The 27,597-nt window shown below is 48.7% G+C and overlaps 1 protein-coding gene across 2 annotated transcripts in view; it reads right to left on the reverse strand.

The window, feature by feature from the left end:
• Mcad (Medium-chain acyl-CoA dehydrogenase) overlaps positions 1 to 27,597 on the reverse strand; it is a 93,698-nt gene that overhangs the window by 20,001 nt on the left and 46,100 nt on the right. For both annotated transcript variants that reach the window (XM_077650535.1, XM_077650536.1), the window contains exons 10-12: positions 21,528 to 21,596; positions 19,967 to 20,062; positions 17,868 to 18,116 (exon numbers count right to left, since the gene is read on the reverse strand). In XM_077650535.1, the coding sequence (XP_077506661.1) occupies positions 17,868 to 18,116; positions 19,967 to 20,062; positions 21,528 to 21,596 (414 nt within the window). The remainder of the gene's footprint in view (positions 1 to 17,867; positions 18,117 to 19,966; positions 20,063 to 21,527; positions 21,597 to 27,597) is intronic.

Here is a 27,597-nt window from a genome sequence, read left to right on the forward strand (position 1 = left end):
CGCCGCCATCTTGGGCTTGGTTTGAAGCTGTTTTCTTTGTGCACAATTCGCGGTATCTCAAAATGGTGTCGCTCAAGCAAAATGGCTACCCTGGCTGGTTTTCCGAAGGCCGTTTCCGGGTCGCTGATTGGCTCGCGCACGGGCGCGCCGTTCCGTACCTGCCATTGGCTGGCGTGACCGGTGCGTCATTTTTCTTCTTTCTCTTTTGCGTTCACCAGTGTGGCTGCCGTTTAGTGCGCGTCTGCTTGTGCACTTGTTTTTTCTCGACGCACCATGTTACTGCTCTGTGCCGGGAGTTTTTCCATGCGATCAAGATGACGGGAGACAGTCGACTTAAACCGTGCACGCAACGAGCTTTTGGAAGCTGTAAGAAACGAGCGTGGACCAAAAAGCCGAAGGCGTCGGCCACAAGTGCGCTGTCGGGACCTTCGTTAGAGCTGGTGCCGGACTCGCTGGATCTGCCGGGAACGTCAACCACGCAGCTCGGTAACGACATTGCGGGACCGAGTTCGAGCACGAATTGCATCCCGGATCACAATACAGTTCATGTTGATGCCGCATACTACTCTGCGGTGGAGCAGACACAGCTTGTTGACGCACATGAAGCAGACGAAGTCCGCTCTGTCGGAAAAGTCTGTCGGAAAAGACTGACAAGAAGGATTGCATCAACCACGTTCATAAGCGAATGGGGACTGCTCTGCGGAACCTGGTTGATAGGAAAAAGGCTCAAGGTGAATCTCTTGGCGGAAGAGGCAAGCTGACACAGGAAAAGATCAAGAAGATCACCAACTACCATGGCTATGCCCTGAGGAGCAACAGTAATGACGTTCCAGGCATGAGGAAGACAGTGGAAGCTACGCTCCTGCAAATGGCTTCTACAGATGATGTCCCGAACCACTCCAACTGCCCTGAGGGTGCTGACTCTTCGTGAAGTTCAACAGAGCCTTGGCCAAAGGTGATCTTCCACCTCCACACAAGAGTGCCCTCCCGGCTTGTGTTGGGGCTGCTCTGGAGCCAGTGTTTGCAAGGCTCAGCAATGAGAACCTGTTGGCACGGTGCAGTGAAGGAAAGACTCAGAATGCGAGTGAGAGCCTACACACTCTCATTTGGACGCAAGCTTCAAAGAATTGGAACGCTTCTTTGGAAAGTGCGAAGCAGGCTGCTGCTGAGGCTGTTGCCATCTACAACCAAGGAAGGAGGGCAACTAATGAATCCATCACTGCAAGTCTGGGCTATGCTGCTGGTGGCTGCCTTGTTCGCCGAAGCCTAGAAAAAGACTCCCTGTGTTTGCGCAAGGCAAATGTAACTCAGCCAAAGAGCACTAATACGAAAGAGAGACTGACAAAGCGGCACAAAACGAGAGCAACTGAAGATTACAGTCCTGGACTGCTATGAAGACATTCTCCAGTGGCATAGGGCAGTGTGCTGCCTAACATCCAGGCAGTTTTTCTCAAAGACAGAGTAGGCCATGGTGGGGGCTCGGATCTCCTTGGCTCCGTCCGGACTGCTAGGTCTCTCAAAAAACAGTTTTCAGGATTCAAAATATTGTTTTTAGAGCTCAACACCCTAGCCCTGCACTCCATTGTCTCTAAAAAAATCTACCGATAACTTCAAAAGAAATCATTTTTTTGACAACTTCATCACGCTTACATCTTCGCCATTTTTTTTATTAATGTTTCCTTGGATGCAATAAAATACTTTTTGTTTTGCTTTGTAGGGAAATAGATAGTGTCGGGCGCGCGGCCTTACTGCATCCGAACGTAGCCGGAAGAAACGGCCGCCGCGGTTATGTGCGTGTACCCGCGGGCGATTCGGCGCGTCCAAGAAACAGCCGGCGCTTTGTGTTCCTATGTGTGCGCTTGCCGCTCAGTGGCGACGGACAAGAGACCCCCCCCCCGAACAGCAGTTATGGGGGCATCATTTGATAAGACTAAGGTCTGCGCGCCGCCTCCGTAACGACAGGAACCAGCTCAAGATGCCTTCCCAGGGAGCAGCGGGGAAGTAAGGACGAGAGAGGGCAAGCTGGAGAGGAGGACCGGGATGAGAGGAGAGACGACCAAGAAGGACTGGACGGAGGGGTCGTGGATGCAGAGACGAGAGGCCACATCCCGACGGCAGAGTCGTGTCACCGCAGTTGTGAATAGATGTGAATAAATTAGCCACTGTGTAATCGGAATGTTTGGTGTGGTCTGGCTGAATCGGGAGGAGAGGAAAACAAAACAGAGGAGGGAGGAAGGAACCTGCCTGACTGGCGGAGTCGACATGATCTCCCGACAGGAAGCGGACCGGCCATGGGACTTATCAAGACGGCAACAAAGGACACAGGGCTGAGCGACCATCTGTGGACCAGCAGGCCAAGCCATCTCCTACAGTGAAGCAGGTTGGTGTCTTGTAGGTCCTTCCGCTGGGCACTGTGACAGTCGTGTGAGCGGGGAGGACGGGAACAGATGAGTAGGAGGGAGGCAGATGGAGCTGGTTGCGAACGCCGAGGTATTACACGTCAGCGGAGGGTCAGTGTTGTCTTTCGCCGATGAGATGGCATTGTTGAAATTAAAATTGAAAATTTCAGAAGTAGAATTGGCAACTGAAATATTGCGGTACGAGAGAGAGGTCGGGGAGGCGGTTGACGGTGTAATACAAGAGGGGGTGCGTCCGGATAATGGGGCGGGCGTCGCGGAGCATTTTGAGGTAGGCCAGAGAGCGGTAAAGGCAGTCCGCAGACTGGAAGGCTCGAGTGGCGACACTGAGGTCGCATTTGTGAGACAGGAGGTAGGTCAGAGAGCGATACTGGAAAGCTCGAGTGGTGACACGGCGGCCGCGATCGAGAAACAGGAGGCAGGTGTCAATGTGCCAGAGGAGCGCTCTGACGATTTGAAGGAAACTGATGAAGATAAGCTCGGCAGTGGAAATATCTGTGCTGCGGCGAGTATGCTAGCATCCGGGAAAGATGCGGTCATCGAGGATGTCAGACCTCCGGATCGGTTGGAAGTGGCAGCCACCGTGTCAGAAGTGGTGACTGCACTGAAGGAGGATAGTGGCAACAAAGAGGAGCGCGCAGACGCAGCTGCGGCTGTAACGGTCACCGTAGTAGAGCAGACCGATAGCGCTGGCGCTGAGATAGGGTAAGGCAGGCATACAAATGCTCCAGAGCGCGAAGAGTCCAGGCGCGAGCAAACTGGCGGCGCTATGTCGAGGGAGACTGGCGAACGCGCGAGAGTGCGCGCTCATGATGCGGTAGCAGGTGAAATTTTGTTTGGCAGTGGAGGCAAGATTGCGGGCCAACCGTGCGTGTGAATGGCGTCACGGGAGTCGCAACAAGTGAAAACGATGCGACTGGCGAATGAGCCTGAGTGGGCAAGTCACCACGGTGGCGGAAAGACTAAGCTGCGCTTCGCAGAAAGGCCCATGGAGAGGACGCGAGGTCAAAATTGTAACAAGTGTCAGATGGCGCCCTGTCACAGGCCGTACGACAGGGGACGGCCAATTGCACTAATCATCAGGAGGTACGTGCCGTGGCAGATGACCAGTAAGGGCGATTGCATTGAACCGACTGACCGCCCTCCGCCGCAGTGGGTTTAGAGCACACTGTGGCGTTCGAGATGGGAATTGTGCGCAGGAGATAGCGACGGCAATGCTGACATTGGTAAGGGGAGCGGGGTGAAAGGGGTAACGCTGTTCCCTAGCCCTTTGTTTTAATTGTGTCGTAGTGCCCAGGGGAGGATCGCGGGACACCAGCCGCGCGCGGTTGTGGTGTGAAGTGTGATGTGTTCTATGGAGGCACGCATCACAGTAGCAGTGGCGGTGTCGGGCGCACGGCCTTACTGCATCCGAACGTAGCCGGAAGAAACGGCCGCCGCGGTTATGTGCGTGTACGCGCGGGCGATTCGGCGCGTCCAAGAAACAGCCGGCGCTTTGTGTTCCTATGTGCGTGCTTGCCGCTCAGTGGCGATGGACAAGAGACCCCCCCCCCCCCCCCCGAACAGCAGTTATGGGGGCATCATTTGATAAGACCAAGGCCTGCGCGCCGCCTCCGTAACGACGGGAACCAGCTCAAGATGCCTTCCCAAGGAGCAGCGGGAAAGTAAGGACGAGAGAGGGCAAGCTGGAGAGGAGGACCGGGAAGAGAGGAGAGACGACCAAGAAGGACTGGACGGAGGGGTCGTGGATGCAGAGACGAGAGGCTGCGACGGCAGAGTCGTGTCACCGCAGTTGTGAATAGATGTAAATAAATTAGGCAATGTGCAATCGGAATGTTAGGTGTGGTCTGGCTGAATCGGGAGGAGAGGAAAACAAAATAGAGGAGGGAGGAAGGAACCTGCCTGACTGATAGGGAACATCTAAATAAAATCCATTGTTGAAGATTCCTCCCAAAATTTTCTGTAGTCAGCATCAAAACTTTAAATGCGATTTTCTCAGCTTCATGTTTTTTGCCAACGTCACTAGCCTTACGGAACTTTTCATTATGTTCTTGCGATGCAATTTTAATAAATTTTAAACCGTTGAATTCAGAAAGGATTGAGCTGTGGTTCTATGCTATATGTGGCTAAGTTGAACATATCAAATTTCGTGAACAATAATACAAGCTAATTATATTCCAGATTTGTGATGCATCGACATAATTGAACATTTTTATATGATGATATACCTTAATAACAATATAAATAGCATAGCTCCGCATGGCAGGTCTTTGGCTATGGCTACAGTTTAATCGGAACCAAAATATGTTGAGGGAAAGTGTCTTAATAACACGTAAGAAATTACCTAATTAGGCTTCAGTTATTTTTCCCTAAGTTAAGGACTAATTGAGATAACCTGAAACTATTTAAATTTTTGAAAACAGGAGGAAGAAATACATATGCATACCTAATTTCATTACAAAGTCTCTAGTAATAAAAATTTTCGTTTTAAGACCAGTGTCTTCCCTTTTAGTCTACAGTACACTTCATGCTTATCTGTGTAAGAATTTACAGAGGAGGGAAATGATTGCCAACTTTCCCATTTGGATATATATCGGGTACGCCTGCCACTTGCTTTAGCACGTTTTAACTTTATTAAGTTGTCTGCTGTAGGATAACGGCAGAATTTTGACAATGCATTATTATGCCTTGGTGGCCGGGAACCCATATAATTTAGTTTATGGGGGTTTAAGGTCCCAAAGCGACTCAGGCTACGATAGACGCCGTAGTGACGGGCTCCATGAATTTTGACCACCTGGGGTTCTTTAACGCGCACTGACATCGTACAATACATGGGCCTCCAGAATTTCGCCTCCATCGGAATTCGACCACCGTGGCCGGAATCGAACCCGCGTCTTTCGGGCCAGCAGCCGAGCACCATAACCACTCAGTCACCGCGGCGGCCCCTGGGAACCCATATAATTGAGCGATGAGTTGGATCGCAGTCGCGAGTACTGTGGCGAAGTATTTGGTGAGCAAGTGGATTGATCCAACCGAACTCAAAGTTACAACAGGCTCCGCGAGAATCTGTGAGGATGAATTTAGAGTTGGGATGAGAGGCTGCGAGGGCAATCGCTACCTCGTCCGCATGAGTTGAGCTGGGCACTCTGAACAAGAGGCTGTCCACCTGTCTTTCCCTCGTGTATGACCGCAGACGTGCCATTCCCCCCTGAAGTGGTAGGGGCCTGCAATGTCGACGTAGAAGACGTGTTTCTTTGAGCCATAGTGGCAGTGCAGGGCATCCACCCGCACCTGGCGCCGGCCATTATGGTCCTCCTTGTTTATCTTAGTCGGAAGGGGTCGAACATAGAGGGCGCGTCTCCATAGTTCAGGCACTCAAACCCGTTCCATTGTATGGTGGTCATGCTTGATATGTTTCCGGTCCAAGAGGCGGCGACCGGACACGGTCTGGGTGAGACGCATGTATTGGTTGACAAGATGCGCCTTGAGAAGTTCCCGATAGGTGTTCACCACCCCCAACGCGAGTAGTCGCGCGTTGCAAGTAGAGATCGGGAGGTTGAGGGCTCTCTTGAAAATTTTGCGGAGTACAACCTCAAAGCAATCTTCGTCATGTTTCCATAAGCAGAGATAAGGAGTCGAGTACAGTACTCGACTTGTTACTAAGGCACGGGCGAGCCGCACTGCATCCTCACTTTGCAAGCCTCCTCGCTTGTTGGAAACGAGGCGAACCATTCGGCCCACCTGGTCACCTACTTTGCGGAGTTTGGCAAGGGTTGTGTCTGCCTTGCGATGCTGATTAATGAAGAGACCGAGTATTCAAAGCTCCTGCGCTTCACGGATGGGGCCGCTGGCAAGAGAAAGCTGAACGGAGATTTCGCATTTCGGAGAATGTCGAATATGCACAAATTCAGACTTGGACGGGGAGCACTGGAGGCCACAGAATGTAGCATAGTGGTGTACTATGCTCGCCGCTGCTTGCAGGCATTCCTCCATCTCTCTTATGTTTCCCGCAGTAGCCTAGATGGTGATGTCATCGGCGTACAGTGCATGCTGAACACCGCCGACAACCGCCAGCTGTGCCGAGAAGTGCATCATGGCAATATTAAAGAGAAGCGAGGACAACACAGTGCCTTGTGGTGTGCCCCGCGTTCCCATCTCAAACGGGTCGTACTCGGTCTCTTGTATGTGTATATAGGCCAAGCGGTCTGTTAAGAAATGTTTGATGTAGTGGAATGTACGAGGAGCGCAGTTGGTCTTGCTAAGATATTTTAGTATGACGCCGCGTTTAACATTGTCAAACGCACCCTTTAGATTGAGTGCTAGGACTATTTTGTCATTGTGTGGGTGTTCTATGGGCGTGAGAACCTCACGATGCAGCTCTAAAAGGATGTCTTGTGCGGACTTATGAGGTTGGAAGCCAAACATGGCGTCGGCGAAGGTGTTCTTGCTCTCGAGATATTCCGAGAGGCGGTCACGGACCATCGTTTCCATCAGTTTCCCTACGCATGAAGTGAGAGAGATGGGCCAGAGATTGTGTGTGTTTACCGGTTTCCCTGCCTTCAGGATAAAGGTTACCAATGAGGTCTTCCAATCGGGTGGCAACGAAGTGTCCCCGGTCCAAATGGCGCTGATATATTCAAGTAGGGTTTCGTGTGCCCAATCGAGAAGGTTTGCCAACAGTTTGACTGTGACCTTATCCCTCCCGGGTGCCATCCCCCTGTGCATTTTGGCCGCGCGAAGGTCGTGAAGCTGGAAAAGCTGATCCAGTTCCGGAGTATCGCTGCCTGCATAATCCTGCCCACGCGGATCTTGATCCTGATTGAGGTATTGTGATCAAGAGGGAGAGACTCCCTCTCACTTGTGTGTGTTTTCCCAGAGGTTTCAGAAAAGTTGACCTCTTGGACACGGAAGTTTGGTGCAGCCGGAGGGTGCTTGGTGAGGGGCCGAAGTGGGGGTGCATCAGCGATGCTGCATTGCGTGCCCACCGTGATGAGACGCTGCCCGGCCCCCCGGCACGCTGCGTCAGCATAGGATCTTCCGAAGTGAAGCGAGAGTTTCTTCTGGGCTTCAGAGAATGTTATGTTTCTGTTCCTTTGATGCGAATTTCCTTCTTTTCATTCTGGAATGCCTGACATGTTTGTGAGTAGACGGCGTGTGGCCCGTGACAATTCGGACATTCTGCATGAGCAGCACTGCAGTTATCAGTTGGGTGCTCATGGGCACCGCACTTCGCACAGATGAGTTTTCCACAGTAAGTTTTAGATCCATGTCCGTACTTTTGTCAGCTGAAGCATCTTCTTGGGTTGGGAATATAGGGAGGAACTTTACAGTGGATGAATTCTGCTTTGACAGCATCTAGTAGACGGGAACGTTCAAAAGTCAAGACGATGTGGGGTGTCACCACTTCTTCATTCGTTCCGCCTTATGGTGATGCGATGAAGGGCGATAACACCTTGATCTCGGAAGCCTTCAAGGAGGTCTGAGTCTGTATCACGAATTAGGTCGCGTTCGGATATAACACCTTGTACTGTGTTTAGGCTGCGGTGGGTGGAGATTGTTACCAGGAGTTAAGTGAACCGTTTTTCCTTGAGTAGCGTGTCTGAGTGTCTTTCTGTGGCACTTTGACAAGAAGGTCGCTGGATGTGAGTTTTTTTGCATTGTAGTTTTTGCCTATCATTTTATCCAGAGTACCAGCAATGAGAAAAACAGACATGGCAGCAATTGGTTCATTGTCTACAAGCGAGTATACGATCAGGAAACAAGGAAAATGGTGAGAGTCAGGCCGATTCCTGGCAATGCTTTCATCGGTCCGGATCCTTTTTATGGACCGAACAGGTTTTTTAGAAGAAGAATTATTCATGAGATATGGATATGCTGACAGTTCCTAAAATGTCGCCTGTGTTGTCAGGCACCAACACCTGAATACTCAAGGTGCCCCTGCAAGGATGGATTTGATGGAAACCTCAGCAGTCATACAGGCATTGTGCAATCAGGGTGTAGAAAAGCCTTATGTCAAAATACTGGAAAATATATATAGCAACTGCAAAGCTACCATAGTCCTCCATAAAGTCAGCAATAAAATTCCAATAAGGAAGGGCATCAGGCAGGGAGACAAGATCCCGTTAATGCTAATCACCGCCTGTTTACAGGAGGTATTCCGAGGCTTAAATTGGGAACAGTTGGGGGTGAGAGTTAAAGGGGCCCCGAAACACATTTTCAGTGCATTGTTTTGCCCGTTGGTTGCATAGAAGGAGTTATAGTGATGCTATTAGCATCGGTCGTACCACGTATACTCCTGTTTTTAATATTTTAATTAGCTCGCAAAAACAAATTCATGGCACTGACGGTGTCACCCTACAGTGGCGGTTTTTAGCATCGGATATGACATCACGGAGGGCGAGCTTTATGATTGGACAAAGAGTAAATATACTGGAAATTGTGTTAATAACTAGAAATACGTTTTGTCAAGTTTTTGTGTTCTATATTACATTAACAAAACCAACTTGTTTGCCCTAGATAAAAGCACTGTAAAGCAAGTAAAACAAAAATACACCACAAGAGGCTCTGGCTACTTTTTGCATCGACGGACTTTGCGCCTCTCTGTAAACATCTTACGACTTAGCACTAACACTTATGGGTACTCTCTATGTATCTGAAAGCGGCTTTGCAGAGTTGATGCGATTGAGCCATTGCACTCTATAAGCGTTCGTTTCGGTCCCAAGGAATGATGCGTTCAGTTCACATTTAGCAGACAGTGCGCATCGTCAGGTTGTGGAGAATCATCGAAAGGCGGCGCCATCTGGCGCCACGTTCCCGTCAACAGCGCGCGCTCCTTGCTCGCCGTGACCAACCAGAGCGCTAGGGGCGATGGTTGGCGGTAAGCAGTAGCGGTACGTGCTATGCTAAATGTGTCTGATATCTTGCGCAGGCTGTCACACCGTCGCAGTATCTCGTGCTCGAGATGGGATCCATAAGTAAGGGAACGTCACTGATCAGTGTTCCCTTCTGCGCCGTCGCGGTGACGATGAAGCATCGCTGGGTCAGCTAAGCGTTCACATGGTTGTTGTAACCATGCAAATGGCACCGCCAGCCTTGGCATGAACAAGTTATAGAGAACAGGCAATCATGGAGTGTAAACTTCTGCCACATGCTAAGATAGGCTGTTTTGATTGGTTGCACAGTGTGTCGTCATCAGGAGAGTGAAATGGGAATGGGAAGCTGCAGGAAAATAGAGTTGAGGGCAGCATTTTGTTTGCTTGTATTTTGAAATTTCTTCCTTGAATAACTCCCGTTCTTCTGCATCGATTCTCGTAATTCTTTTTGAGTCGGCATCTGTGCGACATAAAGAATCCATCTGAAGTGTAACCGGCATCCGTTCAAGCAGTGTTTCGCAGCCCCTTTAATGAAGAATACCTCTAAATACCATATTTACTTGCATATAACCCGCACCGAAAATTTGAAAAAATGCATTAAAAAGGTGGAGGTGCGGGTTATCTGTAAATTTTTTCTTTGTGGGGGGGGGGGGTCAGCTTCACAGCAATGCACGGCGGCCTCCCCGTGTCGACACTTGTCAAGCCGATGAGTGGCCAACGAAAGGCACAGCCAAATCCACGTTCATAGTCTGCTTATCCTTCCCCTTGCCATTGGCCACATTTTCTTAGCCAGCGTTGTTGAGCCTAGTGCCTTGCTGGCACGCCCGGTCGATGCTTGTGCTCAATTCCTTCAGAGGCCACTGCACTCGCGAGGAGCAAAACCGCAAAACAGGACGAGACTGAGGCAGGCGACAACACCACCCTGTGTTGTTACCTGCCTCAGTCCCGTCCTGCTTTGGGGTTTTGCTCCTCACGATGACCTACCAACTGGCCTACAATGAAGTCCTTCTAAGCCACTGTACTGATGCAGTGAAGGCTCGCCTCGCCGAGACCAGCACCGACCTCGTTATAATGCCTGACGGCATGACGTCCATGCTACGGCCACTCGACGTGCGCCTGAACAAGCCGTTCAAGGCACACGTGAAGTGGCTGTATGCTCAGTGGATGGCAAATGGCTTTACGCCCTCAAACCGACAGGACGCATGGGAAGGCCCGATATTCCATTCCTGAGCCAGTGGATCGTGGATGCGTGGAAAACGACACCAGCCAACTTGGTGCGTAAAAGCTTTAAAAAATGTGTGATTAGTAACAGCTTGGATGGTTCTAACGACTACGTCTTTGAGAGTGGCGATGAAACCTTGGATGGCAGCAGTGAGAGCGGCAACGATTGAGAATCTGATAACCAGTGATGTGGTGGTGGTCGTTTGAATAAATGTTCTGAAAACGAAATGATCACTGAGTGTGCAGTTGTATCTTTGTAGCAGTCTTTTTTTTTTTTTTTCAGGTAAACGTGCGGGTTATACGTGAGCAAATATGGTAATTTGTGATTCGCTGATGACATTGCTTTGCTGAGTCACTCAGGAGATGAACTGCAAAGCATGATCAATGAGTTAGACAGGCAGAGCAGAACGGTGAGTCTAAAAATTAGCATGCAGAAAACCAAAGTAATGTTCAACAGTCTAGCAAGGGAACAGCAGTTCACAATTGGCAACGAGGTGCTGGAAGTGGTAAAGGAATACGTCTACTTAGGGCAGGTAGTGACCACTGATCCCGATCATGAGAGGGAAATGACTAGAATAAGAATGGGGGGGAGCGTATATAGCATGTTCTCTCAGATCATGAATAGCAGTTTACTAATATCCCTCAAGAGAAAAGAATACAACAGCTGTATCTTACCGGTACTCACATATGGGGCAGAAATGTGGAGGCTAACGAAAAGGGTTGAGCTTGAGTTAAGGACAATGCAGAGAGCCATGGAAAGAAAAATAATAGGTGTAACACTAAGAGACCGGAAGCGGGCAGAGCGGGTGAGGGAACGAATGCGGGTTAATGACATCCTAGTCGAAATTAAGAGGAAGAAATGGGCTTGGGCAGGGCATGTGTGAAGGCAAGATAACCACTAGTCCTTAACAATAACAAAGTGGATTCCAAGAGAAGGCAAGCGTAGCAGGGGGCAGCAGAAAGTTAGGTGAGCGGATGAGATTAAGAAGTTTGTGGGGATACGGTGGCCGCAGCTGGCAAAGGACCGGGTTAATTGGAGACACGGGAGGTCCCTTTGCCCTGCAGTGGGCGTATTCGGGCTGATGATGATGATGGTGATGCCAGGAGGTTCCATCACACTAAAAGCGAGAAGCCCATGATGAGCGTGCAGTTTTGGCATGCTGGAAGAACAACATGGACGTAAGCGAGGGGAACGCACACTGGAGTCAGAACAGTGAGACTCCTTCTGAAAAGAAAAAAATCGCCAGCAACGCGCCAGTCAATGGCTGAAAGCAGCACACAGCTTGATTAGGACGGATGGCGAATGTGTATCCAATAGCCGCAATCACCTGGCGAAGCTCATTACCATATTTACTCACATAATGCTCGCACCCCCCACTATGGCTATCAAAAGCTAGAATTTTTTTTTTCCTCGCATAATCATCGCACCCCCAAAATTACTGCCACGAGAATCACCTGTGCGTGGTAGCGAGCTCCATCTTTCAAGCGCTACTGAAATTAACTGGCCCGGTTAGGCGCGTGCGCTGCTAGGTAGCGTGAGCATCGCTCCGAGAATAAGAAAAAAGCGTTCCGCCAGTTCCGCTCGGTTCCGCCATTTTGCGGAAGACTTTTGTTGGCCTCGTACCGTGCTTGCTACTTTTGTCAATGTGCTCTTAGTGCCGCTTCGCCATGGGGCGGTATGCAAGCTATAGAGTTGCTTTTAAAGTAAAAGCTGTCCAGTATGCGTTAGAGCACACCAACTGCGCCGCCAGCAGACACTTCGGCGTCAACGAGTTTTGCGTCCGCTACTGGAGATGGCAGCACGACAAGGTGAAGACAACTAGCAAGACGCGCCAGGCCTTCCGTGGTCCGAAGAGTGGCATGTTTCCTGGTGTCGAAACTGTACTCTTGGATTGTAACAAGGCTCTACGGGCGGATTGATGCACCGTGTCAACAGAACTAATACGGAACCAGGCAAGGAAGTAGGGCATCTTGTGCAAGATTTCCAGGCAAGCAACGGGTAGGCCATGCGATTCATGCGGCGCAATGGACTGTCTATCAGGAGGCGAACGACACTTTGCCAGCAGCTACCCGAAGCCTATGAAGAAAAATCGTGGACTTCCACTGTTTTGTAGTACGGATTCGGCAGGAAAAAAGCTTCTTGCTCTTGCAGATTCGGAACGCAGATCAGACCCCGCTTAATTCTGATATGCCAAGCAGCACAACAATGGAGCAGACCAGCGCGCGGTCTGTGCATATCAGGTCGACAGGTGCTGAAAACGACTATGCAATAAAGTAATTGATATTATGTAAAGCAGACGAGAGATAGGCATTTCATCACTCGTCACCCAAACGCAAGAATTTTTAAGCTAGCATCAATAACAACGAAGATATAGACGATTAAAAATTACCCTCCTCCTCTCTCCCTCAACTCGTCCACGCGGGGCACCAGACAAAAATAAAGAAAGCAGCTCTGGGCCTGGGCCCCGCCCACGAATACGTCATCCGCTGAAGTTCCTTTTGCAACTTCTGGTTGTCGCTCCTAAGCACCCCAGCAGCAGCGTCGGTAGCGTGATTGCAGCGCGCGTCGGGTTTTTTTGCTTGTCGTCTGTTGTAATTAGCAGTAATGGACCCGGACCTCGAGGCGCGACTGCTCGCTCTTACGGCCGCGATGGGCATCGAGCCCTATGCGTTCACGCCGTACCGGCTGAATGCCAGCGACGACAGTAGCAACTCGGCGAGCCACTGCGAGTGGCTCCGGAACACCCGACAGAAGGAGGCGGCAGATGTAAATTGAAACCATATGCGCGAAGGCAACGCCCTGGCTCGCGCTTAACTGAGAGGGTCGCGCGGCGGCATGAGCAAACGATTTTCACGGCTACCGGAAGTGTGCCTGTGACATCGTGGCTGCCATGGCTCCAGCGAATGACAGCGTGTGGTGGCCTGGCGACGTCATGGGTACAGTGACGTCTTTTTTCCCTACTTTAGTTCCAAAATCGGTCACTACGAGCACACCAATCGGCCCGCGAATTTTAAAAAGCACGGTTTTTAAAAATTCATAATAACTTGCCGGCTCAGTTCCAAAGACTCACACTTGGTGTGAACGCTTCTTAGCATCATTTCTAAGCATCGAAAACATTTACAAGCCACTTTTTATTCATTGCATAGTCCCTTGAAAAGCAAAGATGCACAGTTATGCTAGGCATAATGGTAGATAGGCAGAAGCTGCCACATAATGTAATCTTTAAGTGCGAGACCCTCCCAAAAGAAAAGCTCCCCACTGGTGTACACGTGCGGGTGCAAGAAAAAGGTTGGATGATTGCAGAACTTATGATCAACAGGATCATGTGTGGGCACGGCGGCCGGGAGCACTCCTTTGCCCGTTGCTTCTCGTTCTTGATAGCTTTCGCAGTCACCTTCTGGAGTCTGTCCGCGCGAAGTTGAGAGAATTACACACGGACTTGGCAGTGATACCAGGTGGCCTCACGTCAATGCTACAGCCTATGGACGTATCTTTGAACAAGCCATTCAAGGATAACGTTCGGAGGCTGTACGCCGAATGGATGGCCGAAGGCCAACACGCTTCGACGCCAGGCGGCAAAATCAAGCGACCATGTGTGGAGCCACTGTGCAGCTGGATATCGGAGGCATGGAACATGATTCCCGCAGACGTGGTCGTGAGAAGCTTTAAGAAAACGGGAATTTGCAACGCACTAGTTTAGTTAGTTTAGTTTATGGGGGTTTAACATCCCAAAGCGACTCAGGCTATGAGAGACGCCGTAGTGAAGGGCTCCGGAAATTTCGACCACCTGGGGTTCTTTAACGTGCGCTGACATCGCACAGTACACGGGCCTCTAGAATTTCGCCTCCATTGAAATTCGACCGCCGCGGCTGGGATCGAACCCGCATCTTTCGGGCCAGCAGCCGAGCGCCATAACCACTCAGCCACCACGGCGGCTAAATTTCCAACGCACTACACGCGACTGAAGGACACTTAGTGTAGGACACTATTGATGCTGAGGAAGAAGCTGATGAAGCAGCGACCAGTGATGGCAGTAACGACACGAACTCTGAGTAGAACTACCTATCCAGGACGCTGTACCATCAAACGCGAGTAGTAATGATGAAGTTGCAGGCCACTAGCCGCGGAAAATATACTGTTTTGTAGTTCGTGTCAATGTCGTCTTTTATTACGGAGGTAAATCCTGCTTGAAAGTAATGTTTTGGTTTTGGTTCCCTTTGCAAGAGCTGCCTTGAGATTCCCGATTCAGAGCCTATTTGAACTTGCTTTCAGCAAGCCAAAACATTTGGTCAAAAATTTTCCCCGTGTTATTATCGCGCTCCCTAACTTCAAATCGATTTTCCGCGAGAAAAGTGCGAGCATTATGCGAATAAATATGGTAACCAAAACTGCATGGCCAGGCTATTTCTCGCCTAGCGATAGCGGCTCTCCTATCGTTACGGCTTCCATTACGTGCACGTCAGGGGTATGCGAGTTACAATGCACCATGTAGTAGGCGGGATGTTTACACGACCACTTGGCCCTCCAGCGGCACCTCGACTCGGCCCCCTTTCTGGAGCCCTATGTGAAATTCCACAAGTGGACTTTCTCGCATATCATAGTTAAGCAAAACTATGTGGTGGAGCTCACACTAGAAGAATTGCGAAGGTGACACAAGTGTCATGGGTGCGGGCGTTAGGTATGCTATACATTATAGAAAGATGAACTGAAGAAACCAGGTGCTTTCGCATAGTGACTGTTCGAAGCCGATAGTCGCCCATCTTGTTAGCATCACGTGTGATACGTGGGAAAGCCCACTTGCCGAACTTCACACAAGGGCCAAGCCTATCAGCATCCGAATGTGACCGGGCCATACGATAAACAGAGAAGACAGCAATGAGGATACCTTTGTACTGTTTTCCTGACACTTTAAACTCAATCTTCAGATAATTTGTCCCGATATCGTGGTTTTGCCACGGTCATCTCGATTTATGAAAGCCGGCGCAGTATTCGATCGCTGCCAAATGTTTAGAAATTTGCTATTCGAAAATTCTCTAGTGACTGTTCGAAGCTGATGGTCGCCCATCTTGTTCTCATCACGTGTGATATGTGAGAAAGCCCAGTTGCAGAATTTCACACAAGGGCCAAGCCTATCAGCATCCGAACGTAACCGGGCCACACGATAAACAACAGAGAAGAAAGCAATGAGGACACCTTTGTACTGTTTTCCTGACACTTTAAACTCAATCTTCAGATAATTTTTCCCGATATCGTGGTTTTGCCACGGTCATCTCGATTTATGAAAGCCGGCGCAGTATTCGATCGCTGCTAAATGTTTGAAAATTTTCGAATATTTGAAAATTCTCGAATAACAATTTCTCGAATCAAATACGAACTGATTAACAAACATATTCGATTCATATTCGAAATTCGAATACAGTTGCCAACCAATTTTTCGGACCCCAACAACACGGACTTGCGCAATATTTCAGACTTCGCTGAGGAACCATCGGGCACCTCATTGGAATGTGTACATTTTCACGACCGATATTTCAGGCTCTGTGGAATCCAACAGTTAGATTTTTCAGACTGAAATACATGCTAGCAGTGCTGTGGGGATCATTTTTCAAGCGAAAGTTCATTTTTTTTGGCCTAAAGTAGACAAGAGCGGGAATTGCTGCCACAATTAACCAGTTCTTTGCCATCTTGAATAAGCATGGCCTTTTGTACTTCACAACTGCCACTTGAGGTAATGGCATGCTCTTCGTTGCCATTGAGACGTCCTAAAAAGAGCACATAATAGCATTGAAACGGATAGTAGCAGTGTGCGCCGCGACTTGGACGACGCTACCCACAGTGCTGTGCAGATGAGGGGGGGGGGAGTGCTTTCGGAGGCACTTGCTTCTGCTCGTGTCATACCGTAGGTCACTTCTCTCCGTCTTCACTAGCATCATAGCCCATGGAAACTGACTTCTTTCTTTGCGTGGCGCATGCGTTCATTCGCAGCATGACCTATGGCCGGATCGCCCCATCAGGTATCGTGATGTGAGGTGGCGCAGCCATGACAAAAGCATGACTGTGGCTCCAATAGTCTAATGTTATTGCTTACAAGCAAAACGTGGGCAGCAGCAGAGATCGCGGTTTTTAAAGCCGGTTTTTCTGAGGAAGATCTTTTGAATTTCACGGATTTTTCGGACTGTTCAATTATTCAGACCATTTTCCGGGTTCTGCAGAGTCCGAAAAATCGGTCGGCGACTGTATTTGCACACCCCTACTTCTAAACTGTGCAGAGGGTACTCTAAGTACCCCTGGAAGTCCCAAGTTTCGATGTGGTGAGGGCAAGAGTTCCTGTCGCCATCAAGAGATTTGGAATTCTGGCAATGCTAAATATGCCCCACTGCACGGCCCAGAAGCAAACCCAATAGGCTGTATATTTTTAGAAAAGGCTGTAAATTCACTATGCAGGATACTACATTTAAAAGTCTGAAGTGGAGAACTTGGGTTTAAATGCAGGCTTTGGAGGAGGAAATGCATTCGGTACAACTCGCCTTTGAAACTAAAAAAAGAAAAGGCATTAGCTATTAGGGCAAACTACACTTTGTAGGCAGAGCTCACGACACCATACATTACTGCGGTAAAGCTTACATCCGCCACATTGGCCAATGTGTTAATGACCGAGGGAGCACCATGAGTCGCTGAATTTCAATTGAAATGCACATCTTCCAAGTCACTGAAAAAAGTGCAGCAATTGTATTTCTCTCTTTAGTAGCATCAAAATTATTGGTTGCGAATGAACCCGTGCTAGAGTGGGAAGTCTTGGTAGCTTTAGAGATCAAGAAGCTAGGCATCAGACGCATTAGGCACAGCTTGGTTGCATTTTGGGCAAGAATACTGTATCAGTTTTTGGAAGGAGATCACAATTCACATGTGTACCAGTACCTCTGGGTCGTGACTAATAGCTTTGTGTTGTGTTGCGTATGGCTCATGATGATGCATGTGCACATGAGGTCCTTACCCTGTTGGAGCATTTCTTTCTAACGGCTGTTGCATTGCACCATCACCCTTCTGTGCTTCTACTCTCATGCACACTTTTCTTTCTCACCATTCTTTTTGTTGCCCCTGTAGTTCCTTGTGCTCTTTGCACCCAGAGCTGTCAACTCATAACAGCTGCAAAACTCCCTGTAGGCACTATGCTTGAAAATACATGTGGTACAAAGTTTGCAGATCAGGAGACCACAGAAGCTCCAAACATCTTGTGACTCCTCAAAGCAAGGTGCTAGAAAAGATCAAATGCACCATTTTTCCCAGGTGCAACATCTAGAAACAAGCCAGAAAAAACTTTGAATCAGACAGTCATTGCTAGGCAAGAAGACTAACCTGATAGATTTTGGCGTCACGCATGAGCTTCTCGACAGGATACTCGGAGTTGAACCCGTTTCCACCGAAGATCTGCACGGCATCCGTGGCACACTTGTTGGCGACGTCCGAGGCCAGTGCCTTGGCAATGGAGGCGTAATAGCTATTCCTGCGGCCCTGGTCAGCCTCGAAAGCCGCCCGCATCCACGCCAGGCGCGACACCTCCACGCCTATCGCCATGTCCGCCAGCATAAACTGAACTGCTTGGTGCTGCAAAGAGAGGCCACGTGCTTTGTCCACTCAGTGCTGCTTTCTCCCCCAGCCTCCTCTGAGCACACTTGCAGGCACATCCAACGCTGCCGCAAGCAAGCTATGCCTGACGACCACATCATTTAGATTTGCTACTTCCCTTCCAAATTCTTCTGTCTGTACTCTTCAATTTATATTACCATACTTGCAAAATGAACACACTTTCTGTCTCATGAAGTCCACAAAAAATTCGAGAGGAGTATTCCTTATGCGAGGTAATGTGTTAAAAAAAAACTTAATGGTGGAAATGGGATAACAAAACAGGCTGGTAGAATAGAAACTCCAATTTATGTGCCTCATCACGGATGTTAAAAATCTGAATCATCAAAATTAAGGTGCAGATAAGCATGCACAACGCCGCCATTAGGTGCCTGACTGCCCATAATAACGGTTTGGCCAATGGTTTGTAACAGCGGCCACAGGTGCACCTCTCAGCCAATGGAGTGAGGTGGCTCTCAAATTAGTGGTTCCAGGCAGAGCCAGAGAAAAGTGTCCCCTTGGTTGGTGTGGTCTTCACATGCATCATGAAGAGTCTCCAAGTCAGGACAGCCACATTTCTGGCACGTCCACAGCATCGGAAGGTTTTGATGCGCGCGTGCCCCCTTCTCAGCCAAGAGTGACATGCGTACACCTGGTGGACACTAAAATGCCTCCTGTTAGTGCACCTTCTGCACCAATGCATGCCAGATGAAAATTTTCGTGTGTTCATTATGTGAGGAAAAGAAAAAGAATTTCACATTTTTATAGCCAAAATTGCAGTTGTGTACACTGCATGGGTAAGTATAATATGTATGTCATTTTTCCCGCTATACTCTATGAGTCAAGCTGCAAAGAATAAATAAAGTTATGCCTAGGGACTCTTCCACAAGCAAGCTGGAAGCTTTCAGCACTGCTGGTATACAGGGCACAAGCGCTGCCTATTTCTTTCATGGCACAGGGGAACCTACAGGCTGCTGTTGTGTTTGCACAACATGAGGCCACTGCTGCCAGACCTTTAGCGGGGCTACATAAATTGGCCACACACAGATGCGATTTGGCCGATAAATGCAGACTGTCCACAGCAGCCCACAATGCTCACTGTAGCTGAAGATCTATGCACTGTGCAACCCACAGTACCCTACTGCCTCCGGGAAGAAAAATAGTCACAGTAATGCCTGGCACTGAGCTCCATTCAACACATGCACTGTCCGCAAGGCACACCAAGCAGAATGGGAATGCCAAACCAGAGACATTTGCCGCTAGTTCTCTATCTCCTGCACCACTATTTGCCATACCTAAATCCGAATGGCATAGTGTAATGTGGACGATCGCAAGTGTAGAGACTGGGCCCTAATATGAGGCCAGTTTTGACAACAGCACTCTCATGCAATAAATGCTGCACTAATGCAGGAAAGGACATTCCAATTTGCACTGCCCACTAAACACGCCTGGAATACTGGACAGCACATGTTAAGTCTGCTTTTGGCCTCAGCATGACAACACTCCTCTGGGCTGAAACAGTGAACAAGAGCCTTGCAGCAGTTGATGAGGCCAGCGTAGAAGCACCTGTAGGCAGCAGAAAGATGGCAACTACGGTACATGTTTCTGCTTTTCAATACACACTGAAGAGCCCATGACTGTTAGGTAATATCACACTACAGTACCTACCAATTTGCTCTGCAATGCTCCGTCGTGCCGCCCCAGCTAATAGGCACACAAATTAAAAGTAATTCCTCTAAAAGTAATTTTTCCAAAATGCAACCTTTTGAGTTCTGGGCTTTTGTGCACCAATCAGATGATAAGTGAGACACATGAATGCAAGGACCACACACCGAACAGATGGGCTGACCGAATGTCTTGCGCTCAAGGCTGTACTTGGCTGCTTCATCCAGACATCTCTGGGCCACTCCCGTTGCGCCGGCAGCAACCTGGGCATCATCAAACCACACTCATCAGTTACCACTGTTTGCTCAAACACGAGAAATGCACCAGCTTAGAGGCTGCACACAAACACCCTAGAAATGAGCAACCTGCTCTGAAACCTGCCCTTACCCATTATCATGGGCAATAACTTAAGAGTGCACGTTATATAACGACAACAGCAAACTGTTGTTTGCGCGTGCCACAGTAAAGCACCTTGTTGCAAATCAACTGGCACCTAGCAATGTTTTCAGCTGTCAGCCACTTGGCAGGACAGCCTGAGCAGCAAGAACCCCTTGAGAAACTACCTGAAATTCCCCAGTGCTGAAGCCACTTCTCAACAACAATGCCCTGGCCCTAAGTGATTCACTTCATTGAACTTACAGTTCCTCAGTTCAAGACATGGACACAGTAGCCCAGTTACAAACAAGAGGTAAGACGTAGGAATATGACTACAATGGTGTAACTCCTCTGCAAGCATAAGACCTGCTCCCATGCTTGTAGCCAAAAGATGTCACACTAGCCGATGTTCGACAGTCTTCGATGGGAACAGCAGTTTATGAAAGGCAGCAAAGCTTTGGAAGTGGTAAGGGAATACATCTACTTAGGGCAGATAGTGAGCGCATATCTGGACCATGAGAGTTAAATAACTAGGAGAGTAAGATTGGGGTGGAATGCATTCGGCAGGAACTCTCAGATCGTTAATTGCAGTTCACCAGTATCCCTTAACAGAAAAGTATATAAGAGCTTTATCTTACCAGTACTCACCTATGAGGCAGAAACGTGGAGGCTAACGAAAAGGGTTCAGCTTAAGTTGGGGACACGCAGCAAGCTATGGACAGGAAAATGACAAGTGTAACTTTAAGAGACAGGAAGAGAGTAGAGTGAGTCCGGAAACAAAGGAGAGTTAATGACATCCTAGTCGAAATCAAGAGGAATAAATGGACTTTGCCAGGTTATGTAATGCCAAGGCAAGATAACCGATAGCCATTAAGGGTTAATGGACAGGATTCCAAGAGAAGGCAAACGTAGAGCAGGAGAGGGCAGAAAGTTAGGTAGGAGGATAAGATTAGGAAATCTGCAGAGATAAGGTGGCCACAGCTGGCACAAGACCAGTTTAACTGGTATGGGAAAGGCCTATGTCCTGCACTGGGCATCGCTAGTCTGATGATGACGACAATGATGACACACCATCCATACCACAGCTTAACCACAGGGACATGCAGTACGTTGACTTATAACGTAGCCCAGTTAGCTCCCTTAGCCTACAATTGCCAGAACTGCTGCAAAGGGGCCCTTAGAAGTGTTGGCTTTTGCCCAGCACCATGCTCACAGGGGGTCTCTCATATAGTCTTCAACCATATGAAACCCGCTCATGCACCAGCAGTCAGAAGAGATTGACACCAAACAGCTGGCGTGCCACCAGCATGCCTGACCTATGCAATCAGAGGAACCAAAGACAGCTGCACTCACGGGTGCCCTGGTGCGGTCAAAGGTCCCCATGGCCACCTTGAAGCCGTCTCCTTCCTTCATGAGAACGTTCTGGGAGGAACCAAAAATACACAAAACGCCTTGCTTCACTGCAACAGTCGGGAGTCCTTGATACGACTAGACCGCATAAAAGTGAGAAAAGCACATGGTACCAATTTCATGGTTTTAAGAAGACAACTATCGGAAGCTGCAATGTGACAAAAGTTTTGGAAACAGACAGAAAGAGCCTCAGATATAGGACAAATACAAAGAACTTCATATGACACTGCTGACTAATATCAGGCAAATGCTGATTTTTTGAAGCAGCAATATTTTCTCTCTGCATGAACCAGAAAAGATAGGGATGCGTTCAAAGCATCCACTCTGAAAGAAAAGTGCAAAAGTATAGTATATGCACTACTGCCTTTCATGTCTCATATGCAGGTGACAACAGCATTCTGTGTCATATTATCTGTTGTGTTTGTGTAGCGCACTAAATGCAGGGCAGTCAACATGAGTAAAAACCAGCTGGCCCAATCAATCTGCCACCTCATTGAAAGGTTCCCGACCAGGTTTGAGACACTTTAATTAAACAAGTCTAGGGCGCGGATGTCACAGCTACATTTGTCTTATCAAAATACAGTAACCAACGGGTAATTCCGAGTCCAATAATTCGGATTTGTAGGTTATTTCGGACAATTCGGATTTGTAGGTTATTTCGGACCTCGATGAGGCACCGTCAGTCACCCCACAGAAGCGCATACATATTCGCGACAGATATTTCGGACTTCAAAAGTCCGAAAGTTAGATTTTTCGGACTAATTTCAGTCGCCTGCAGGCCAAAATCGGCTATCTTATCGGCTTTTCGCAGGCGCAAAAGGTGCCATCTTGGATTGAGGCGGACTTACGCTGCAGTTGGATTGGCTTGACATACTTTCGGTACCTCATTTTTGCCAGTAGAGGTCCCTGCGATCTCTGAAACTTCAAGGTGGCAGTCGATTGTCATCACCGTCAACTTGCTTTTGTCGCCGACATTGTCGCGGGCAGTTATCGCTTGTCCCATACGTTGAAAATTGGTTGTGGGGTGAAGAAAACTGCCCAGTAGCTATCTCACATCTCGGCGGACATCTGAACCACGCATTAAGGGAAGGGATAAAGGAGGGACTGAGAGGTGAAACGAAGAAAGAGGTGCCATAGTGGAGGGCTCCGGAATAATTTCGACCACCTGGGGACTTTAACGTGCACTGACACCCTGCAGCACACAGGTGCCTTTGTGTTTTGCCTCCATCGAAACGCGGCCGCCGCGATCGGGTTCAAACCCGGGTACTCCGGGTCAGTAGCTGAGCGCGCTAACCACTGAGCCAATGCGGCAGGTCTCATACATTCGCCATTTCGTCACTTGGGTTTCTCCGACCACGTCGACCAAGTGGCGCTCAGTCTTCACGAAGTTACATCCGTTCACTGTTATGTGAACGTGGCCGGCGGTTCCACCGCTTTGAACGAAAAGTGCCTTGTCTTTGCATGTGTTTGACGAGCGGTGTAGTGCACACTCGGGTTGTGGACAACGTGGCCCCACCGGTGCCGCCAGGTTCGTCAAAGAAGCGTGGGAAGTATTCTAACTAAATGCGGGGACCTTGCTGTCTAGCGTGTAGAGTAAACGCACAACTTTGGCGCAAATACAGGCACAAATCACCGCCAGCAAGAGAAATTTGTCGCAAGGTAAAATCAGTGACATTTTTAAGCCGATTTCATCTCAATAAAGTGATCTTTTTCTACTTCACGAATTTTTCAGGCTGTTCGATTATTCGGACCATTTTTCGGGTCCCTTCGAGTCCGAAAAATCGGTCGGCGACTGTACTATGGCCATACAGGCAGCACAGAATGGTAAATAATCAAACCAAGGTCCTCCTGCGCTCCCTCTTAGGAGAGCCTTAATGCCTACGCCAGTGACGGCAAAGGCACAGTCATTCTACAATAAAAACCCAGCAGATTTCACTGCTCAACAATCCTGACTGATGTGCGACGGGTTTCTCTGGCATCTGGTCATCTTCACCCTTCACTCTTTCACTACAACGTCTGCTTTCGAGCGTGAAGAACAAAGTGCAACAGCTTCACTTTCCTTACTCCATCTCGCAATTAGCTGGTCATGGTGGTGGTGGAGTGGAAGCCACGAGTGTAAGGCAGCACCTTCCCAACTTGTGTAGGTGGTTCATAAGTAAGCAGGAACAGCATACCTGAGGAAGCCACCAGTTCAGGCTGCCACTCCACTAGAGTTGTGTGATTGAGCCATATTGCCTTTCTCTGAGTGCTTCCTCTTCACTTAATTCCTTCGGCTGTTTATTTTTGCACCACACTGTTGCTGCAGAGTGCACCTTCCAAATCTGCCATTCATGTGTTATTGAGCAGACAAACAGACAAAGGTAGGGACATGAGGGGCTTGTTATGGCATAGATATGAAGCCAATAGACACCAAAACCAAGAAAAGAATTGGGGGATTTTTTCATATATATATATATATAATTTGTGGTACTGATCAATGAAAAATCAGTAGTGTAGTCATTTTATGCCTGACAGATATAACTGATTAGAAAGTAAAAGAACACGCAACCCATACCTGCCAACCTCAAGGCTTTCAAATTCGTAAAACCTTGGTGACGGGGAGAGGGGGCGGGGGGGGGTGTAGCAAAGCCAGCACACAATTTTTTTTTTAAACATCGCGTTTCGTCGCCAGTGCACGACGTGATAGCGCTGAAGCTTCTTCACATATGGCATCGCACATGAGGAAACGCACAAACTGCAAACAGCACGCGACGAGCGCGGAATTTCGGCGCGCTGGAAGAATGCAAGTATCACGCGGATTGAATTGAGGGCCGCACGCAGTTGTTTCACAGTCTTGCTGCAGTGGCTATTAAGATGCTTTCGACAAACAAACAAAAAATGTCCGCGACAATGCAATCGTCATTCTAAATGCCGCATAGCTCGGCTGACTGACTGATAAGCGGAGCCGATAGCCGCCGACGCTTCGGGCTGGCGGCGCAGCTCCGAAAACGAAACCTTGCGGCCAGGCCAGACTCTCTATCGGCCTACTGATCCTGAAAACACCTGCAGTTGCGCGTATGTCGGAGGGGCGCCAATAAGAAATGTAACATGCAGTTCAGGCCAGGGGACAAATGTTTGGGCGATCGGTTAGTCATGCACGTCATAGCGCGACACGGCAGCACTTTTTGGGAGCCTGTCTGAATTGACCGATGCCAGCCCCTGGGCACCTGAATAAACGAGCCTGTGAAGCCACAGTCTTACAGGGATGTTCGGCAGGACTGTGACGGCAGCGCGGATTATCTGAATTAACCGAGGCTGAGGAGCAGGAATAAATGGTTATTTAATTCGAATTGATGCAGTTTTACCCTACAATGTTCCAGGTGCTGCTGATTTCACAGATGGTATACATATCACTCCCTTGTGGTGGCCGAAGGTTACCACCGGCAACGGTGTTTTTTTTTTCTTTTTTAAAAAATTTCAAACGTTTATCGTGAATAAAATTTAGGTTACGCAATATTTCAGGCCAGATTCGTAAAATCGTAGTACGGGTCAAAATTCATACATTTTACGGAAAAATCAGAAGAGCTGGCAGGTATGCGCAACCACATGCCACCAGTGGATCTGAAACCATGACCTGTGCATGTCACATACAGTGCTCCACCGAGCTATGACAGCGACTGTCCAACCATCCACTTTTGAGTGCATTCATGTTCTTGTTGGTAGAGTACTGTACACAACATACAGAGGTCATGGATTCAGATCCATTGGTGGCATGTGGTTGCCTTTACTTCAGCTTGATTTGAAGAAAATAGCGCCAGAGCATGCAAACCACGAAAAGACAAGGACGAGACAAAGCGCTAAGTCACAACTAATTTTATTGAAACCAGGCAGCGCCTTTATATGGCGACGTTTCACTGAAAAAAGAAGGAGGAGGAGGGCAGGAAAGGTAAAGAAATCTAAGTGACCATCACAGCGAGCACACATAAGCAAGCGGTAACCAAAACAAAAACAAAAAAGTTAACAAAGATTATTTAAGGGCGGCATCTAAAAATTCGAACTCTGACGAAAAAAGTGAAACAGATGGGGTGCTGACACACCTATTGTCAAGTTTCCTTACGTAAAAAGCCTCCAGACATTCACCTGCCTTCTTATCTGTGCTTTTGCCAAAAATTCTTGGCAAAAGCACAGATAAGAAGGCCTTTTTTAGATTAGATTTTTAGATGCCACCCTTAAATAATCTTTGTTAACTTTTTTGTTTTTGTTTTGGTTACCACTTGCTCATGTGTGCTCGCTGTGATGGTCGCTTAGATTTCTTTACCTTTCCTGCCCTCCTCCTTCTTCTTTTTTCAGTGAAACGTCGCCATATAAAGGCGCTGCCTGGTTTCAATAAAATTAGTTGCGAGTTAGCACTTTGTGTCTCATCCTTGTCTTTTCATGGTTTGCATGCTCTGGCGCTATTTTCTTCAAATCAAGTATGCACCAACTCGCCCAAAAAGAAGTGTTAATTACTTCAGCTCTCTGATCAATCATCTTTTGGGTAAAAAAATATAATTACACCACTAATTTCCTATTGACCAACACCACAAATTATTTTTAAAAAACATTCCCCTTGCATTCCCTGGCTGTGGCGATTGTTGGCTTCATTCATGCATTCTGTTGCTCTTGGGCTCAGTAGTGATACTAATGTTATTTTAGCACAGACTATTTTCTGAGTGCTGCTGTTATCCACTGTGTCTAGCCAATAAGTGACAGCACACACCTGCCACAGCACGCATCAAGTAAATGATGTAGATTTCTGACGTAGCGCCGCACCTCTTTCTACAGACGAGACAAAGCAACATTTTCACTTGCCCAGGTATGCAAGAGAAATAATGGACAGGGCACAGCTGAGAAGTGCACAGCTAATGGCCGATTCACACGACGGCCTGTTCGCCCGTGGCCCGCGCATCACGTGCTCGTGCGCCACTAAAAACTGGCCTGCGATCCGATGATGTCAAGTGGATGCGACGGGCCAAAAGAGCAGTCGACACTCTGGGTTTACCAGTGTTGCCAGATTATTAAGTGTTTGGAAACGCTGGTCAAACAGGTCTTTCCTCCCGACCCATGACTGCGATTGAATGGTGCAGGTGCGGCCCTTTGTCCAATTCCTCAATGACCTGCGTCCTCTTGCTAACCCAGTCGATTGCTTTGTCATGGTAGCAAACGCAGTGCAGCTTGTCAAAACAGCGTGCCTGTTCAACGTCGCTCAGCGAAATGCGGCAGCTGAAATATTAGCAAGAGCGGTGGTTGCCAGAGCTAGCGCATGCATCTTCGCGGGCCGCCGCTAATTCCCGCAAGGGGAGAGGCACTTGAACTTCCTCGGTTGTCCAGTCCGCGGGCCGACAGCATGCCTCTCAATTTGGTGATGCACAAACACGTGATGCGCGGGCCGCGGGCGACCAGTCCGTCATGTGAATCGGCCTTAAATTGCTACACAGTGATGGCTTTAATCCTGCTACTACAGTCAAAGGTCATTAATTTGAACCACGTTAATTTTAAAATCCGGATAAATCGAGCTGCCGGCACGGTCCCAGCCAACGCCCATGCAAGTCTATGGCACCGCACACTCGGTAATTTGGATGCTACAGGTCTCGCACCGGCTAATTTGAATGGGCTCCAGAAGGGAGCCGTGTCCAGGTACAACTGACACAGCAAGCGATCGCCCCAATAGCCCTGCTGAAACCTGAATACGATGCTGCCGAGTCGCTCGCGCACTTCTGACATGCATCATGCAACAGCAGGCGTGACGACGAACGGAAGGCATAGTCTCCAAGAACAGTCACGTCGCATAGTTTCGGTTTTGCTTTTTTGAGCTTCGTGCCAGCCTGTATCAGCCAGCCAACCAAGCCCTGCTACGTGCCATTTCGGGAACTCACTGGCACATCTCTCTACCTTTCTCTGTTCCAGTCTTTTTTTTCTTGCCGTTTCGGCGCCACTAAGCGTTTTCGTCCGCATGGTTCTTTTGTTCTTCCAGTGCACCAAATCTGTGTGCTCA

This window comes from Amblyomma americanum, chromosome 1 (genome assembly GCF_052857255.1).
Source record: "Amblyomma americanum isolate KBUSLIRL-KWMA chromosome 1, ASM5285725v1, whole genome shotgun sequence".
NCBI lineage: Eukaryota > Metazoa > Arthropoda > Arachnida > Ixodida > Ixodidae > Amblyomma > Amblyomma americanum.